Consider the following 17,309-nt stretch of genomic DNA (forward strand, 5'->3'; position numbering starts at 1 on the left):
TCCTACATTCCGATAAGCCACGCCTACGTTAAAATTTCGTGGAGGTCAGCTTGCCCACGAAAATAACGAATATTTTACCCCACGAAAATTACCCGCTATACGATAATAAACAATACATAGGCTAATTTGCCCATCCCACCTGTAGCTGCTTTGTAGCATGCAATTAGGGTGGGCGTAATCTCAGTAGAGTACGGTATATGAACTTCAACATTACTCCAAAAATAGCTATAATTATGTTATCAGTGTCAAATAAGGAACACACAAATTACTACGTACATGCACACACACTATACTATATATATAATTTCGTTCTGAGTCAGTATTTTCATCGATAATCTATTGAGTGACTTGGTCACGATAATATAGTTGGAATGCCGCCCTCAGTCCCGAGCCCAGAGCTCCCTGGATCCAACCGTTAGCCAAAGAGATAGCTTCTCCAGCGAAAAATATATTTTGCCAGGAGCCGAGCATGAGATAAAGGACACTGAAGTACTCACGGGGGCGGAGCATAGCAAATGCCCCAAGGGTGGTGGGATCGTCAGCCCAGGCTTGTCGCTTGCCAACTTGGAATAGACGTTTCGAATTCGGGTGAATTCGTTCGATCTGATTGACGGCTAGCATGATGGCTTGATCTTCAGTGAGAGCTCCCCAGAGTAGAGCCTCGGCTTTCCAAGTGTAGACCATTAGGATGCCTTTCTGGTCGACTATTGCATTGTCGGGCACACGGAGATGAATCAACGCACGCATCTCCTCGGAGAGAATAGTGGGGTAGTGGAGCTGTCCAATCGGCATGTTTGTCTTTGTGAAACCACCATCGATAATCGCTCTTGCATCTTCATGCCAGAACTGCTTGTCGTACTGCAGCATGATCTTGGTGGAGGGACTGTACGAAATATCTTCAATCGCTTTCTGAAATTCCATAGGGAATTGTTCCGGCTGTATTCCCGAATTATCACCATCTACCGATACAATCTCAATCCCACGCAGCACATGCAGAGGTACAGTGAGAATCACAGATCTTCCTTCCTCGACGAAAGGCTCGCCAGAAGACTTAAAAACACCATGGACTCGAGCAGAAGTAACCTTGCCTTCGTTCCAGACCACCTCCACTTTGGTCACCATACGGTTGTAGACAATGAGCTTCTCCACGCCTCCTTGCCCAGCAAATGCCTCAGGCAGAGCAGAGAGTCCACCATTTAGACTGTGCATATCGTTGGCCCACCATTTTCCCATCTTCTCCTGCACCTCAGCTACAAGATTGACATCTTCAGACAGTGTATAGTTGAAGATTTTGTAAGCCGTAATGGCTTCCTCTGGCCACGGCAGAAATGGTTCTAGACGGTCAAGGATAGCATCGTACTCATTCCTGCGGGGGCCGGCAATTGGATAAAAGGCAAGTTGAGTTTTGATTCCTGTCAGGGTGCTACGGAGAAACGATCCAAAGGAAAATTGGCCCCAATTCTGATTCCACTCGCTCCACACGCTGGCCTGAATAATCCACGGCTGATCCTTTGCCCACAAGAGACGGAGCTTAAGCAGATCGATGACCACGTCCGTCACGGCATCGTAGTAGTCATCTGTAAGGGTGGAGTGAATAAAGCATTTGGCTCATTAGAATAATTTCTTGCTCATGCAATGAACGAGTGGTGCAAGCTGCGCTGTGCTAATGCCTCTCGCTGTTGTTTTGCTTTCGCTCAAAAACTATCAGAAATGCTATTAGAACAGAGAAGAGTTGAAGAAGAAGCATAATGTTGCGTGTTATTGTTGATTGCTTTTCATAATAAGCTATGGAATGTGCTGACACTAATTAGTTCATTTTTGCTTATCTGGCTGAAGTCCCATTTTGGTGGCTGTGTGGGCGTTTTTACTATCACTGCCATGTAAAATTGATGATCTTTACAAGGTCACCAAGTTCATTTAGTAGCCATTTGTTCTAATATAAGGATGCCAAAAGAAAATTTAAAGCATATGCTCTATGATAGAGTAGAGAGGGATTGGAAACGGAAGTACCCTCGAAGTACCATCCGTGTATCTCCGGGGTTTTAATCGAGGCTTACTTTTTAACACGAGGGCTAAACATGAATAATTCATGAGAATTGTTATGCTGTCTGTAAGAAGTCCACGAGCAGTTCTGCTGCTAAACATCAACGTTCATCTCATACTTGAGGCCATTTGGGACACAGAACACTATTTAGTTACACAGCCTTAGCTATACCAGGTACTATAGGAACACAAGCACGAAAAAGCGCTCTAGCTACTTCACGACAATCAAGATTATATATTTTTCGTTTCCAATTGATACCTACCACCAGGGGGCATGTGATTCAGTAAAAGGGGTAGCCTCGATTCCAGGCCACACTTCACTCAGGGAAGTGGGCCGAAGAAACTCTTTTAAAGTTGCAGTCACATTCATGATTCATGACTCATGAGTAAATGAAAGCACTGCAGGTGCTGATGAGAGGAGGTACGACACTCGGTTAAGCTCACGTGGCTGCTATTTCTTGATTAAAGGCAAGAAAGACAAAAAAGTCGTTAAAAATGCATTCCAATGACGACATTCAGCTGGGTGGCAAGTAAGCGTCTTAAAGGGACAAGTTTAGAGCATAAAACTCAGTGAATTTGTTGCTGGCTAGTAGCTAGATTTTTATAAGTAGAGATTAGATTTGTTGTAGAACCCAGGCTCAGATGTTGGCAGTGATCCTATCCTGAATGCAGGCACAGAATTACACTAAAAACAATAATATCTCAAAATCTAAGTGGTGGTTGAAATTGGTTGAAAAGCTATTTCACATCAGCATAAGCCCAACCACCAACCAGCCTGATCTTAGAAACGTCAAGTGTATTTCTTAAGATATAGCTATACACGCTAAACTAAATCCACTATCAAAGTACACAGTCTTGAATTATATTCATGCACAAGTTAATGAGATTCATCATCCTTTTGGCTAGTCATGTGACTGTGTCGTACCTCCTCTGGCTCAGAAGCAGAGATACAAGTCTCAAAGCCAGCTGTGTGGCGACCTCGAGAACAAGCCGCTCATGATATTGAGGCTAGTACAAGAACAAGACTATTGATTGTATATCTCTGCTTTTGAGCAAAATTGGCGAAAATAAAATTTGACCCCCTGCAAAATAACATTTTAAACTTACAGACACTAAAAACTAGGTTAGAAGTAGGCTGCAAGAGAAGTTTGGAAAAATCCAATTAGTGACCTTAATTAGCTAAGGTCAAGTGGTTCCAGCCTCCTCTGGCTTTACCGTATCCCTCGTGCGGCTACGCCTCGAGGCATAATAATACACATGCATGCAGTGCTGATTTAGTGAGCTATGGATTGTACATAACATAATTATATAGTGAAGGGTTATTGTGTAAGGAATATATGTTCACATCAATACCGGTATGTCCACTTACTGATTGTTTTGAATTCACTGGTTGCAGGTTTAGAGTTCCAACCAGGCCAGTACTTGTTGAACTTCGTCTTTGGGTCCTTGTTCCATTCTGTAGTGAAATGATAAAAAGGAATGCTCACACCTACTAGTTATAATGAAAGCACCGCGGGTGCTGATGCCTCGGTGGAGGTGCCAAAGCTACATAACATAAAACTACTAGCTAGCTTTTATACACACATTGATTATAATTATCATGATAATCTAATTTTGCTGCATTGTACATGTACATGTAATCGCAGGAAACTCAAATAGTGGGTAATAATCGACCATGATTGTTGTTAAAAACGATCGATGCCAAACGTTCAAGTCTAAAATTAATGGCTGCAAGTCAGCAGAGCCTTGCAGCTCTCTTCTCACTCTTGCAGCTACCAATAGCTAGCGTTCTAGTGCAGAGCTAACTACTAAGTAGAGTAGCAACACTCGGTGAACAAGTTTTGCTACGGACTCTTCTGAAAAGGCTGCAATGGCATTCCAAGTAAGCAAAACTAGGCATAGCCGGCTTAAGCCGGAACGAAGCTTTATTTTGCAAATCCACAAATAGCATGCCAAGAAAACATGACTAGAAGCCTATAGAAACTCTTACTTGCACTTCATTGATCCTTGAGCAGCTGAAATGGTCTACACACACACACACACAAACACACTACCGTATACCTCACTTGCGCATGCGCACCGAGGCATAATTATATTGACCACAAACAAGAAAGACACAAAGGCAGCATTTTTAGATTTTCTAGTTACCAGAGATTTGTATGAGGTCTCCGTAGAAGCTGTAGTAGGCGTTGTCACTCTGGTTACTAAAGGGAACTTGCTTCAGTCCAAACCTTTTCTGAGAGTAGAAATCAGTGAGGTAATGGATTGACTCATCGATTGGACGATCCTGCTTTGGGGGGAGGGGGATACGCATCGCACCAGCTGCAAGAAACACACAGTTAGAATAATAAAAGAAACCACAGAAGTGCAGCAGTGTGCATGCAAAATTTAAGTGCACTGTGCAATGTTGCATGATTATTACCATCAGTGTGGAGTCCACGATCAAACCCATCTTTCATATCGAGTGTCTTCACACGTCCTCCATAGCGCTGACTCATCTCTAAAATCTTCATATCCTTGTAGCCGGCTCTCTCCAACTCGTAAGCGGCGGCCATTCCCGACATCCCTGCTCCCACGATGAGCACAGTTCCACTCGGCGGGGGCTTGGGTTTGCTCGGGCCCCATCTCTCGAAAGTAGCCGGTAGACCGTGCTCTGCAATTTCCAGATAAAATTCTCGGAGCAGATCGATCTCTTGCAGTGATCCAGAATTGTCGGGTTGACCGGTTTTCACATTCGGATCTTTCAAGTAACGTGGGAGGCTGTCTTGAAGCCAGTCTAGATTCACCCAGAAATTACTTTTATTGTGCATAATCTGCCCTTCGGGGATATTCCATGATTGACTTCGTCGATTCTTCTCTCGTCTTTCGCTCAATTGAGAAAGGATACGCTTGCTGAAAGAGTGCTCATTGAAGCTAGGAGCCGGCATGAGATCGACTAATTTCGCCATAGCCACGTAATTTCCAATTTCAGTTTCCAATTCAGTGTAGAATGCTTGGACTGAGCACTATAGCAGGCTGCAACTAAATATATAGGTGCAGCTGCAGGCTGCTTAAAACAGGTTTAAAACAGGGCTGGTAGGTAACTAATAATAACTTTGAGGGATTCCTTACAAGTACATTTCCTCTCATAACCTTTTTGCTGTGGTGGTATGCACTTCACATATGGAGGATTGTGTGCAGTCTCTTATAGCCTCAATCCCCGAGGCCGTTCCAAGGGCCTGGGATCGAGGCTGAGTCTCTTATTGTTATTAGATCAAAGGCTCCCTTTACTGTGATGGTAATTAGAAGGCAATTTGATACATGTAAGACTAACCATTCTCTTAATGGACAGAGCCCAAACAGGAATGACTAACCATGCAGCCCCTTTTATTGCCATTTCTAAGAAGCCACATAATGAAACTTGACAATTTTGTGAATGTAAATTATTGTTTTGAATCCAAATTAACTCACTCAGATATAATAATGGGCACAGAACAATTTTACTGATAAATTATACAAAACACACAAAATCATAACACTACAGTTTGACATTTCACACTACCGTCCGCACCACAAGAGTACAATCTATACCCCCAGGCAATATTCCCAGGTCGGTTACGCCTCCTTCTGTCTGTCGGAAGAGTCTGGGCATGGTGTGGAGGCCGGGGTACGAGGCGAGCTCCTCAAATGAATTGCAGTCTAGAACCTGCGAAGGATGTAAAGGACTTGTGAAACTTACATTCAGAATTAAGCTAGGCATATACTGTACTTGTACTGAATTTGCACAGGTGACACTTATAAATGTGTATGGTAAAGAGGTATTATACATGTGCACGTATTATCTGTAAAATTATGGAGGGTGGAAATGCATTATCAAAGCTGTGGTAAACAGGTTTCATAGTAATTCCATAGGGACAAGATGAAAACAGATTGTGGACAATGGTTGTGGACAATGGTATTAAGGTTTCACTATGCATGCATATTTCATTAACCACAACATCTAGTCAAACTACCGTATTACTAGAATGTTTTGCGAGCATCAAACAATTGCGAACTTTGCGACGGTTGATCAATTCGCAACAATTAAATCCGCAAAACCTAAATTATTACTAGTAAATACACATGATATTTTCCAGAACGCAATAGTTAGATCGCAAAAGGTCAAATTTTCTGCTGATTTAGCTAATTTGCGAAGGTTTTTCACCAGCAAAATATTCTAGTAATACGGTAGCTTGTAAACACATTTCCAACACGTGCAATTAGCTCTAATTGCAAACAGTGCATGCTAAATACAGTGTGTGGAGTATATTTGATGTAACAGCTAGTACCCACACCCACACACCAAACACTAAACAGCTACCAAATGCATTTAATATCGGACAATCCTTATAACCTCTCAAAGTTAGCTACCAAAACAAGCCTACCCACACCCACCCCCCTCACACACACACACACACACACACACACACACACACACACACACACACACACACACACACACACACACACACACACACACACACACACACACACACACACACACACACACACACACACACACACACACACACACACACACACACACACACACACACACACACACTTTAATGTCCTATCAGCAGGGCCAGTGGCATTAAAGCCATCGATATCGTCCACGACGATCCTGTTGACAGCTGAGCTATGAACTATCAGACTCTGTAGCAGACACATTTGCCTCAGGTCGAATATTATATGGCATAATTATAATGTAGGGTTCACAACACTTGACTTTGTTGGCAAAAGTGTGTCTCACAGGAATGCTCTTTATTATATTATTATCGTACATTTTTGGGTACAGTGAAACAAAATTAACCTATATATCAGTAGCACAAAAATGAACCAATCCAATAAAGCGAAATCCTTTGTTTCCATCTGGAGTGAATCGGACGCTGGCCCCAGAGCCCGGGTAAATCTGGATGGAGACTGGCCGAGGGTTACCAAACTCCCACATCACCATGGAGCCATCCATATACAGCCAGTTAGATCTGAGCAGGTGTGGGGGAATATAATGTTATTGTTGAGGGATAAGGTATGATTATGGTTATGTTGCTAAGAGACAAAGCTAGGAGGCGTATTTCAATGAATTTAGTTAAAGACACACCCAGTTTTGTGTAAGACACAGTTAGCAGGTAAACATTAAATAGTGTACAATGCCTGTGTTTGTGGTGTAAACTGTACAGTAACATTGCTAATACAACTGATAACATATTCATAACTATACTGGTTTCTACAGCTGGCTGGAGAAATGGCTACATTCAGTGGAGGTTATGATAACGATTTTGCAGATCAACCCCCCAAATCTTTGGAGTGTTCAATATGCCTGTTGACGCTACGAAACCCCATGGTTATCAGTTGCTGTGGTAACCATTATTGTGAAGCTTGCATTGGTCGAATCACTAACAACAGAAAGCCTTGTCCTCTCTGCAATTCTCCAGACTTCACGACATTTCTCCACAAGGGTGTGGCCCGAGAGGTGAATGCCCTGAGGGTGTATTGTCTCAAGAAGGCCCAGGGCTGTGACTGGCAAGGGGAGCTAGGACAAGTGGACCGCCACCTCAACCCCGCGGCTAACTCTAGGGGATGTGGCTTTGTCTTGGTTGAATGTAAGTACAGGTGCGGGGAAAAGTTTGAGCGACGAGCGATTGCTTCTCATGAGGCTGACAATTGTGCTAAGCGACCAATCGAAATGCAGATGGCTTTTCTTGCTAGAAGATTAGAGATGCTAGCTACCGAGAATAGAGACATTAAAACTAAAATGACAGTACTCGATGCTGAGGTTTCAACACTAAAATCTGAGAATACGTCACTGAAACAGCAAATAGAAGCTCGACCACTACCACCAGTACCGCCGTTCTACTTTACCATGGATAATTATCAGCAGTGCAAGGAGGAAAGCCGTACAATAACGAGCCCACCATTTTATTCTCACCCTAAAGGCTACAAAATGCGCTTAGATATATACACAAACGGATTCATGAGTGCACTAAATACACACGTGACATTGTTTATTTTCATATTGAGAGGGGAATTTGATGGCATACTTCAGTGGCCATTCACAGGAAGAGTCACCATAGATATGTACAACATCAAGTTAAAGCAATGGACTCAAACACGAGTGGTCGATTTTAAGGATACTCCAGTTGAGAGAAAATGTGATCGTTTAACAAGTGGTAGTTGTGGCTATAACATCACACAAGACCAAGTTGCAGAGTGCGTGATCAAAGATGGAACTCATCATACTCATGCCTGTTTTCGAGTAAATCGTGTGGAACTAGTTTGAATGTGTATATTTAATTATATATGAGCTGCTATAGACTTGACTCACAATAAGCCGGAGTGGGGTGGGGGGCCATTACACTCCAACCACGTTCCTCCTCATCAACTGCAGGGGACATGCGTGCAAATTACATGTTATATCACCAGTACATACTCATGATAGCTACTGTAACAGTGAATCTTAATTGTTGCTCACTACAACCATAGATCATAGAGCATAGAAAATAGAGGGATGTGTGAAGGTGGACAGGGAGAGACGACCCGAGAGGAAGGCGGAGCTTTGTGGCTTCCTCATACGATTGGACTGGATCATCACAAAGTTCTCCTTCTGAAACGGCATGCTCAGACTGTGTGTGTGCATGCATAGATACATTTGTACTGTAATTTATAGTATCTATGGGTGTATGTGTGTGGGCGGGGGGATCATGGTTTGAAGTCAATAACGACATTGCATGAAAAGGACCATGTGATGGAGGTAATATAATTTCTCATTAAAAATCTCCTAAAAGAAGATGTTTAGTAATTCACCATAACATATTTTTTTGGTTATAAGCTTCTTGGCTTCAAATATATAGCGTGGGAGGCTGTCTTGAAGCTATAGTCCAGCATCACCCAGAAATCGCTGCGTAATCACTTCAGGATTGATTTCATTGATTTTTCTCTTGTGCTTTGCTCAACTGAGAAAAAATACATTAGCTGTAAGAGTGCTCTTTGTAGCTGGGAGCCAGCATGAGGTAGTGATCTCTTGAGACTGATCTCAACCATTTTCGCCATAGCCATGTGAATTTCAGCTTTCAATTGTAGAATGCTTGGACTAAGCAGTTTTAGACTGTAACTATATATATGGGCGCAGCTGCAGGCTGCTTAAAACAGGGCTATTAGGTAACAATGGTTTAATACAATAACCACTGTTAAGGATTTCTTACAAGTATATACATTTCCTCTCTAGTGCATGCATATATATAAAGACAACCTTTTACAGTGGTGACATGCACTTCAACTACAGTCTCTTATTATAGATCAACAGCTAGTGCATGTGCATATGCAGCTGGGGGCCCCTTTACTGTGGTGGTAATTAGAGGGCAACTTGAATTGATCAAAACACTGAGCTGTCTTAAGACTAACCATGCATGTAACCATGCTTAGTGGACAAAACTAGCAAGACCAAAAGTCTTTTTGATTGCTATTTATAAGAAGCTAGACAATGCAACTTGAACATTTTGTAGAGAAATGTACATTTTGAATCCAAACTCACTCAGATATATAGTGGGCACAGAACGTATTATACAGAACACAAATACACACAAAATCATAACACTACAGTTTGACATTTCACACTACTGTCTGCATCACAAGAGTACAATCTACCCCCAGGCAATATTCCCAGGTCGGTTATGCCTCCTTCAGTCTGTCGGAAGAGTCTGGACTTGGCATGGAGGCCGGGGTACGAGGCAAGCTCCTCAAATGAATTGCTGTCCAGAACCTGTGAAGGGTGCGAATATTTAGGTTTGATATCGGACGTTCCTAACTCAAGTTATGGCCTCTCAAAGTTAGCTACCAAAACATGCCTACCCACACACAATTTTTCCGACACAAATTAATGATACTTCTTGTATACCCTAAAACACACACCTTGATGTCCCCATCAGCAGAACCAGTGGCAATAAAGCCATCGATATCGTCTACGACGATCCTGTTGACAGCGGAGCTATGAACAGTTAGACTCTGTAACAGACACATTTGCCGAAGGTCGAATATGAGCACTTCTCCTCGTCTGTCACCACAAAACAGCCGCTGTTTGGCTCGCAAGTAACCAAGGGAAACCACACCGGATTCATGACACACAAACTCTATGGAAGGGAGAGTACACAGGAATGAAAGTGAGATATATACGTAAAAAGGATTGGCAACAATTTTAATTTATGAATGGTGATGGTGGGTGATGGCAGCTGTACATATATGTACCTTTCACAACACTTAACTTTGCCGGTAAAAGCGTGTCCCACAGGAAAACATGTCTGAATGATGAGAAATACACAATAATTATGGTCTAAATGTATACACATGTACAGCTCTACTAGTACTGAACCACCCACTCACTAGTATAGGTACATAAACTACTGTAGTGGCAATGTGCACTGTATAACTCAGCTATAGTAGTATATACTAAGCAGTATTTTGGATAGAAGTTAGCAGCCCCATTCAAGCAGAGAGAAACTGGCATATCAGCTAATGGAGGAAGAGACGAGGGTATGTAGTCCTCACCTGTTGTCACTGCCGTCCCCACAGGTTGCTATGAAACTGGAGGAGCCGAGGAACAGAAAGTCACTGAGGTGCTTCATACCAGAGTATAGAGAGTGGTAGGGCTTGCGGGCAGCTGTGTGTATCCCTTGCCATAGCGACAGCTTGCCACTGTTGTCAGTCACTCCATACTGTGGGGGTGGTACATGAGAGTATGAATTAAATTAGCAGAGGAGGGATACTTCTACAAGCCACAAATAATATGCACCCAAAAGCCTAATGTCAATCCTAATTATAAGAGGACATTCTTAATACATTTCCTATAGCTGAATATTGAATAGGAAATGTATGCCCTCTTATAATTATGAATAAGAGGGCATACATTTCCTAGCTAGGAAGGTATAGGCAACAAAAGCTCCAGTTTTACAGTGCACACTAAAATGAGTGATTGAAATTCATTCACTTTGTTTCCCTCTGGAGTGAATCGTATCATGGTGACGCTGGCCCCAAAGCCCGGGGGAATCTGGGTGGAGACTGGCCGAGGGTTACCAAATTCCCACATCACCACGGAGCCATCCATACAGCCAGTCAGATCTGAGCAGATGTGGGGGGATATAACAATGTGTGCCATGGTAATGTTATTGTGGTATAACTAAAGGAGATATGTCATGAATGTAGTTAAGCCTAAGGACACGTAGATTTGGTTTAAGAAAAATTTAAGGGCTGTCATTACTATAAAAGACAAACAAATAATGTGTTAGGTAAGCTTGCATGTATTTGCTGATATAATAGCTACCAATAAACAATGCTTGTTTCTACAGCTGGCTGGAGAAATGGCTAAATTCAGTGAGGTTATGATAACGATTTTGTAGATCAGCCCCCAAAAACTTTGGAGTGTTCGATATGCCTTTTGACGCTACGAGACCCCATGGTCATCAGTTGCTGTGGTAACCACTATTGTGAAGCTTGCATTGATCGAATCACTAACAACAGAAATCCTTGTCCTCTCTGCAATTCTCCAGACTTCACGACACTTCTCCACAAGGGTGTGGCCCGAGAGGTGAATGCCCTGAGGGTGTATTGTCCTAAGAAGACCCAAGGCTGTGACTGGCAAGGGGAGCTAGGACAAGTGGACCGCTACCTCAATCCCACGGCAAACTCTAGCGGATGTGACTTTGTCATGGTTGAGTGCAAGTACAAGTGCGGAGGATTGTTCGAACGACGAGTGATTGCTTCACATGAGGCTGACAATTCTGCTAAGCGACCAATCGAAGTGAAGGTGGCCTTTCTTGCTAGAAGATTAGAAATGCTAGCTACAGAGAATAAGAATGAAGTTGAAGCTAAAGTTACAGCACTCAAAACACAACTCCAAGCTGAAGTCACAACACTTCACAAAGAAGTTATCGCATTAAAAGCCGAAAACACATCATTGAAACAGCAAATAGAAGCTCGATCATCACTACAATTACCTCCTTTCTACTTTACCGTGCTTAACTATGAGCAGAGCAAGAAGAACAACCACATAATATTGAGCCCACCATTTTATTCGCATCCTAAAGGGTACAAAATGTGCTTACAAATATACCCAAACGGATTCTAATCTGGACAGAATACACACTTGGCATTGTTTATTAACATAATGAGGGGGAAGTTCGATGACACACTTCAGTGGCCATTCACAGGAAGAGTCACCATAGATATGGACAATAAGTTTAAGCAATTGACTCAAATAATAGTGGTCAACTTCAAGGATTATCCAATTAAAAGGATGCGTGATCATTTAACAAGTGGTAACTACGGGTATCTTCGACACGACCAAGTTGCAGCAGAGTACATGATCGAGAATGGAATTCGTCACAGTCTTGTCTGTTTTCGGTAAATCGTGTGGAACTAGTTTAAACATGTGTATTTAGAAGTACTAAATGTGAATTTCTTATTACAATTGACTCACAATAAGCCAGCGTGGGGTGAGGGGGGCCATTCTCCGCACTCCAACCACGTTCCTCCTCCATGCAACAGGCTCACCTATATGGGGCTACTGTGCACCCTTACATGGGCCACACCCATTAACTGCAAGGGAAACTCATATCAACAACACTGGAAGCACATGGTTGTAACTAGTGTAACAATCTTATCACTCACTACAATTAATGAAAGCTGCTAGCTATAATTATATTTAGCAACGACAATATGGTCACATGTTACTTCATATACTGTTGGGGTGAGGAGTATGAACCATTAGCTGGTATAAGAACTCAAACGCCATTTATTATTATTATAATCGTACATTTTTGGGTACAGTGAAACAAATTAACTGTTAAAAATTAACCTATATCAGTAGCACAAAAATGGACCAATCCAATAAAGGTTTAATAAGCGAAACACTATGTTTCCCTCTGAAGTGAATCGGACGCTGGGCCCAGAGCCCGGGGGAATCTAGGTGGAGACTGGCCGAGAGTTACCAAACACCCACATCACCACAGAGCCATCCATATATACAGCTAATCAGATCTAAGCAGGTGCATGTGGGGGGATATAACACTATTGTTCAGATATATGATTACGGTTATGTTGCTAAGAGATGAAGGAGAATGAACAATGAATTTAGCTAAAGACACACCCAGTTTAAAAAAAAAATAACAGCAAGACACCAGTTAGGAGGTAAGCATAAGTGTTCAACGCTTGTGTTTGTGTAGCCTCGGTCCCAGGCCGATAGAACAAAGTTATCTAGTTGGTGGCCTAGCTAGAGACAATTCGGCTGGGAACAAGGCTAGTGTTTGTGGTATACAGTCACATTGCTATAACACAACTGATGACATAATTATAGCTACAAAATGTTTGTTTCTAATACAGCCGGCTCGAGAAATGGCTACATGTACATTCAGTGGAGGTTACAATTATGATTTTGTAGATCAACTCCCCAAATCTTTGAAGTGTTCAATATGCCTGTTGACTCTACGAGACCCCATGGTCATCAGTTGCTGTGGTAACCACTTTTGTGACCCTTGCATTGGTCGAACCAAGAGTAACAGAAAACCTTGTCCTCTCTGCAATTCTCCAGACTTCACGACACTTCTCCACAAGGGTGTGGCCCGAGAGGTGAACGCCCTGAGGGTGTATTGTCCCAAGAAGGCCCAAGGCTGTGACTGGCAAGGGGAGCTAGGACAAGTGGACCACCACCTCAACCCCACGGCTGACTCTAGGGGGTGTGACTTTGTCATGGTTGAGTGCAAGTACAAGTGCGGGGGATTGTTCGAACGACGAATGATTGCTTCTCATGAGGTTGACGATTGTGCTAAACGACCAATCGAAGTGAAGATGGCTAGAAAATTAGAGATGCTAGCTACAGAAGTTACGACACTCAAAGCTGAGAACACGTCACTGAAACAGCAAATGGAAGCTCGACCACTACCACCAGTACCTCCGTTCTACTATACCCTAAATAATTATCAGCAGTGTAAGGAGGAAAACCGTACAAAAACGAGCCCACCATTCTATTCTAATCCTAAAGGCTACAAAATGCGCTTAGAGATACACCCAAACGGATTCGGGACTGGACAGAATACACACTTGTCATTGTTTGTATTCATAATGAGAGGGGAGTTCGATGACATGCTTCAGTGGCCATTCACAGGAAGAGTCACCATAGATATGTACAGCAACAAGTCAAAGCAGTGGACTCAACTGCAAGTGGTTGATTTCAAGGATAATCCAGTTGAGAGGAAATGTGATCGTTCAACGAGTGGTGGTAATGGGTATCACATCACACAAGACAAAATTACAGAGTACGTGATCAAAGAAGAAACTCATCATACTCGTGTCTGTTTTCGAGTAAATCGTGTGGAACTAGTTTAAATGTTGTGTATTTACTGCCGTAGACTTGATATAATTGACTCACAATAAGCCAGAGTGGGGTGGGGGGCCATTCTCTGCACTTCAACCACGTTCCTCCTCATCAACTGCAGGGGACATGCGTGCAAATTACATGTATATAATAATATCACCTACATACTCTATACTGTAACAGTGAATCTTAATTGTTGCTCACTACAACCATAGATCATAGAGTATAGAAAATAGAGGGATGGGTGAAGGTGGACAGGGAGAGATCTAGACGACCCGAGAGGAAGGCAGAGCTTTGTGGCTTCCTCACACGATTGGACTGGATCATCACAAAGTTCTCCTTCTGAAACGGCATGCTCAGACTGTGTGTGTGCATGCATAGATACATTTGTACTATAATTTTATAGTATCTATGGGTGTATGTATGTGGGCGGGGGGGATCGTGGTTTGAAGTCAATAACGACATTGCATGAAAAGGACCATGTGATGGAGGTAATATAATTTCTCATTAAAAATCTCCTAAAAGAAGATGTTTAGTAATTCGCCATAACATATTTTTTGGTTATAACTTCTTGGCTTCAAGTATAGCGTGGGAGGCTGTCTTGAAGCTATAGTCCAGCATCACCCAGAAATCGCTGCGTAATCACTTCAGGATTGATTTTGTGGATTTTTCTCTTGTGCTTTGCTCAACTGAGAAAAAATACGTTAGCTGTAAGAGTGCTCTTTGTAGCTGGGAGCTGGCATGAGCTAGTGATCTCAGATCTCAACCATGCATTTTCGCCATAGCCATGTGAATTTCAGCTCCCAATTGTAGATTGCTTGCCGTTGGACTGAGCAGTTTCAGACTGCAACTAAATATATATATGGGCGCAGCTGCAGGCTGCTTAAACAGGGCTGGTAACAATGGTATAATACAGTAACCACTGTCAAGGAATTCTTACAAGTATATATTTCATCTCTAGTGTATATAAAGATAAAGACGGTACATAAAGCCTTTTACAGTGGTGACATGCACTTCAACTACAGTCTCATCAACAGCTAGTGCGCATGTGCATATGCAGCCGTCCCTTTACTGTGGTGGTAATTAGAGGGCAACTTGAATTGATAAAAACACTGAGCTGTCTGAAGACTAATAACCATGCATGTAACCATGCTTAGGGGACAGAACTAGCAAGACCAACAAGTCTTGTTGATTGCCATTTATAAGAAGCTAGACAATGCAACTTGAACATTTTGTAGAAAAATGTACAGTTTGAATCTAAACTCACTCAGAGGCACAGAACGTAAAACACAAACACACACAATCATAACACTACAGTTTGACATTTCACACTACCGTTGGCATGGAGGCCGGGGTACGAGGCAAGCTCCTCAAATGAATTGCTGTCCAGAACCTGTGATGTTAGCCTCGATTCAAGGCCTTGAATCGAGGCTACTGTGATGTATGCGAATGGTAAAGAGGCATAAATTATATATACTATTATATTGAACCTGCACAGGTGACACTTATGGTAAAGAGAGATTATCTTGACTGTATGCATGTACGTATGGAGGTAGAAACGCATTAATGAGGCTTCATAGTAATTCCATTGGGAAGCCAGTGAAAACAGTACAGATGGGCCAATTTCGGGGGGGGAGGGACAATGGCACTAAGGAAAGGTTCACTATGCAATGCATATTGATTTCATTTGGTAGCCAATCTAAGTACATGTACAAGCAACAAATATGCACCCCAGAAACCTATAAATGTGAATCCATGAATAATGAAGAAGTGGGTACACAATGACATACATTTCCCAAAAGCTCCAGTTTTACAGTGCACACTCAAACTATAAATATTCAATCACTTTGTTTCCCTCTAGAGTGAATAATATCATGGTGACGCTGGCCCCAGAGCCTGGGGGAATCTGGGTGGAGACGGTTACCAACCGACTCCCACATCACCACGAAGCCATCCATACAGCCTGTCAGATCTGAGCAGGTGTGCATGGGGGAGAATATAACAATGGGTTATTGTTGAGGTTGATACGAAAATAAGGAGATATAGTTAAAGACACATCCATCAGTTGAGAAAAACAGTGAAGACCTACAGTTAGCAGGTACATGTAAGTCACGGTGTTGTGTTTGCGAAATACAGTTTTATTTGTCACATTTATTTGTCACATTGTGCTAATAATTATGCCTCGAGGCGTAGCCGCACGAGGGATACGGTAAAGCCATAGATAGAAAAGGGAGGGATTGGAAACGAACGACAGTTTCAATGATATCCGTTGAAACACTCCTCGTCTTGTTACGTAATCACATTCTGGCGGGATTGTAACAAAGATTTTCTCTGACTCAGCTCTTGCAGACGTTGACTTAGACTTCTGGATTAGGCCAGATGCCCGTGGCTTAACTGTATTCATACCTGGTAAGTTAGAGCGTCATATAAACTCACTTCAGTAGAGTTGAAGCAGAATAATAGGCCAGTTTTGTATGGTAAGGTGATAGTCAACATTATGTCTCCCTCTAGCACATATGTAAAGCTGATTTGCAGTTTGTACTTGTGTCAAACTGTATACTTGGGTCCTAGTGCTTTGCGTAAGTATTACTTTTTGAATGATACAAGTGAAACTTTCATACTATATCAATAAATAAAGTATTTCAGGAGTGTTTTTTGTCTCCCTTTTTCATCTCTAAAAAGGGCTAGTTGAATATATTCTGCTAATAATATACTGTTAGAGGAGTATTTAAAGTTTTGCACTGTCTTTGTTTGCACTTACAGAAATGCCATGAAAATTTTGAATCGTCATTCACAAAAGAATGAATTTTTGGATTACTGGTAAGCATGCTATACTGATTATTGCCCACACTATACTTTTATAACAATACCTGCAGTGAGGTCATTT

The 17,309-nt window shown here is 42.2% G+C and overlaps 4 protein-coding genes across 10 annotated transcripts; 2 read left to right on the forward strand and 2 right to left on the reverse strand.

Moving 5' to 3' along the window:
• Positions 1 to 214: 214 nt before the first annotated feature.
• On the reverse strand, positions 215 to 5,078 carry LOC135338400 (putative L-amino-acid oxidase YobN). The gene is made up of 4 exons (XM_064534512.1): positions 4,466 to 5,078; positions 4,192 to 4,365; positions 3,413 to 3,499; positions 215 to 1,577 (listed from the first exon to the last, which is right to left on the reverse strand). Exons 1-4 carry the CDS (start codon positions 4,989 to 4,991, stop codon positions 337 to 339), a joined length of 2,028 nt encoding a protein of 675 aa, XP_064390582.1. The 5' UTR covers positions 4,992 to 5,078; the 3' UTR covers positions 215 to 336.
• Positions 5,079 to 7,121: 2,043 nt separating this feature from the next.
• On the forward strand, positions 7,122 to 10,126 carry LOC135338254 (TNF receptor-associated factor 4-like). Of its 2 annotated transcripts, XM_064534313.1 has the most exons (5): positions 7,122 to 7,190; positions 7,295 to 8,317; positions 8,545 to 8,686; positions 9,712 to 9,886; positions 9,987 to 10,126. In XM_064534313.1, the coding sequence occupies exons 2-3, from the start codon at positions 7,307 to 7,309 to the stop codon at positions 8,563 to 8,565; spliced, it is 1,032 nt and encodes a 343-aa protein (XP_064390383.1). In that variant the 5' UTR covers positions 7,122 to 7,190; positions 7,295 to 7,306; the 3' UTR covers positions 8,566 to 8,686; positions 9,712 to 9,886; positions 9,987 to 10,126. The 2 variants fall into 2 exon arrangements, with proteins under 2 accessions (XP_064390383.1, XP_064390382.1); XM_064534312.1 differs by lacking the exons at positions 8,545 to 8,686; positions 9,712 to 9,886; positions 9,987 to 10,126 and having other exon boundaries at positions 7,295 to 8,376.
• Positions 9,560 to 16,395, reverse strand: LOC135338263 (dmX-like protein 2). Of its 6 annotated transcripts, XM_064534328.1 has the most exons (10): positions 15,758 to 16,040; positions 14,627 to 14,783; positions 14,477 to 14,537; positions 12,908 to 13,089; positions 12,530 to 12,648; positions 11,042 to 11,172; positions 10,603 to 10,769; positions 10,303 to 10,355; positions 9,970 to 10,187; positions 9,560 to 9,820 (listed from the first exon to the last, which is right to left on the reverse strand). In XM_064534328.1, the coding sequence occupies exons 5-10, from the start codon at positions 12,588 to 12,590 to the stop codon at positions 9,647 to 9,649; spliced, it is 804 nt and encodes a 267-aa protein (XP_064390398.1). In that variant the 5' UTR covers positions 12,591 to 12,648; positions 12,908 to 13,089; positions 14,477 to 14,537; positions 14,627 to 14,783; positions 15,758 to 16,040; the 3' UTR covers positions 9,560 to 9,646. The 6 variants fall into 6 exon arrangements, with proteins under 6 accessions (XP_064390398.1, XP_064390395.1, XP_064390396.1 ...); XM_064534325.1 differs by lacking the exons at positions 12,530 to 12,648; positions 12,908 to 13,089 and adding an exon at positions 16,269 to 16,395 and having other exon boundaries at positions 15,758 to 15,856; XM_064534326.1 differs by lacking the exons at positions 12,530 to 12,648; positions 12,908 to 13,089 and adding an exon at positions 16,213 to 16,262 and having other exon boundaries at positions 15,758 to 15,856.
• On the forward strand, positions 13,133 to 14,481 carry LOC135338258 (TNF receptor-associated factor 4-like). The gene is made up of 2 exons (XM_064534318.1): positions 13,133 to 13,239; positions 13,432 to 14,481. Exon 2 carries the CDS (start codon positions 13,444 to 13,446, stop codon positions 14,431 to 14,433), a length of 990 nt encoding a protein of 329 aa, XP_064390388.1. The 5' UTR covers positions 13,133 to 13,239; positions 13,432 to 13,443; the 3' UTR covers positions 14,434 to 14,481.
• Positions 16,396 to 17,309: the final 914 nt, after the last annotated feature.

This window comes from Halichondria panicea, chromosome 7 (assembly GCF_963675165.1).
Source record: "Halichondria panicea chromosome 7, odHalPani1.1, whole genome shotgun sequence".
Taxonomy (NCBI): Eukaryota; Metazoa; Porifera; class Demospongiae; order Suberitida; family Halichondriidae; genus Halichondria; species Halichondria panicea.

Excerpts from the sequence above, each read along its gene's own strand:
- LOC135338263 (XM_064534325.1), bottom strand. Across the intron at positions 10,356-10,602 it reads GGGGACGGCAGTGACAACAG|ACATGTTTTCCTGTGGGACA; the intron begins GTGAGGACTACA and ends CTCATCATTCAG. Across the intron at positions 9,821-9,969 it reads CTGCTGATGGGGACATCAAG|GTTCTGGACAGCAATTCATT; the intron begins GTGTGTGTTTTA and ends CACCCTTCACAG.
- LOC135338400 (XM_064534512.1), bottom strand. The coding sequence starts at position 4,991 with ATGGCGAAATTAGTCGATCTCATGCCGGCTCCTAGCTTCAATGAGCAC. Across the intron at positions 3,500-4,191 it reads AGACCTCATACAAATCTCTG|AATGGAACAAGGACCCAAAG; the intron begins GTAACTAGAAAA and ends ATTTCACTACAG. Across the intron at positions 1,578-3,412 it reads CAGTGAATTCAAAACAATCA|ATGACTACTACGATGCCGTG; the intron begins GTAAGTGGACAT and ends CCACCCTTACAG.
- LOC135338254 (XM_064534312.1), top strand. The coding sequence starts at position 7,307 with ATGGCTACATTCAGTGGAGGTTATGATAACGATTTTGCAGATCAACCC.
- LOC135338258 (XM_064534318.1), top strand. The coding sequence starts at position 13,444 with ATGGCTACATGTACATTCAGTGGAGGTTACAATTATGATTTTGTAGAT.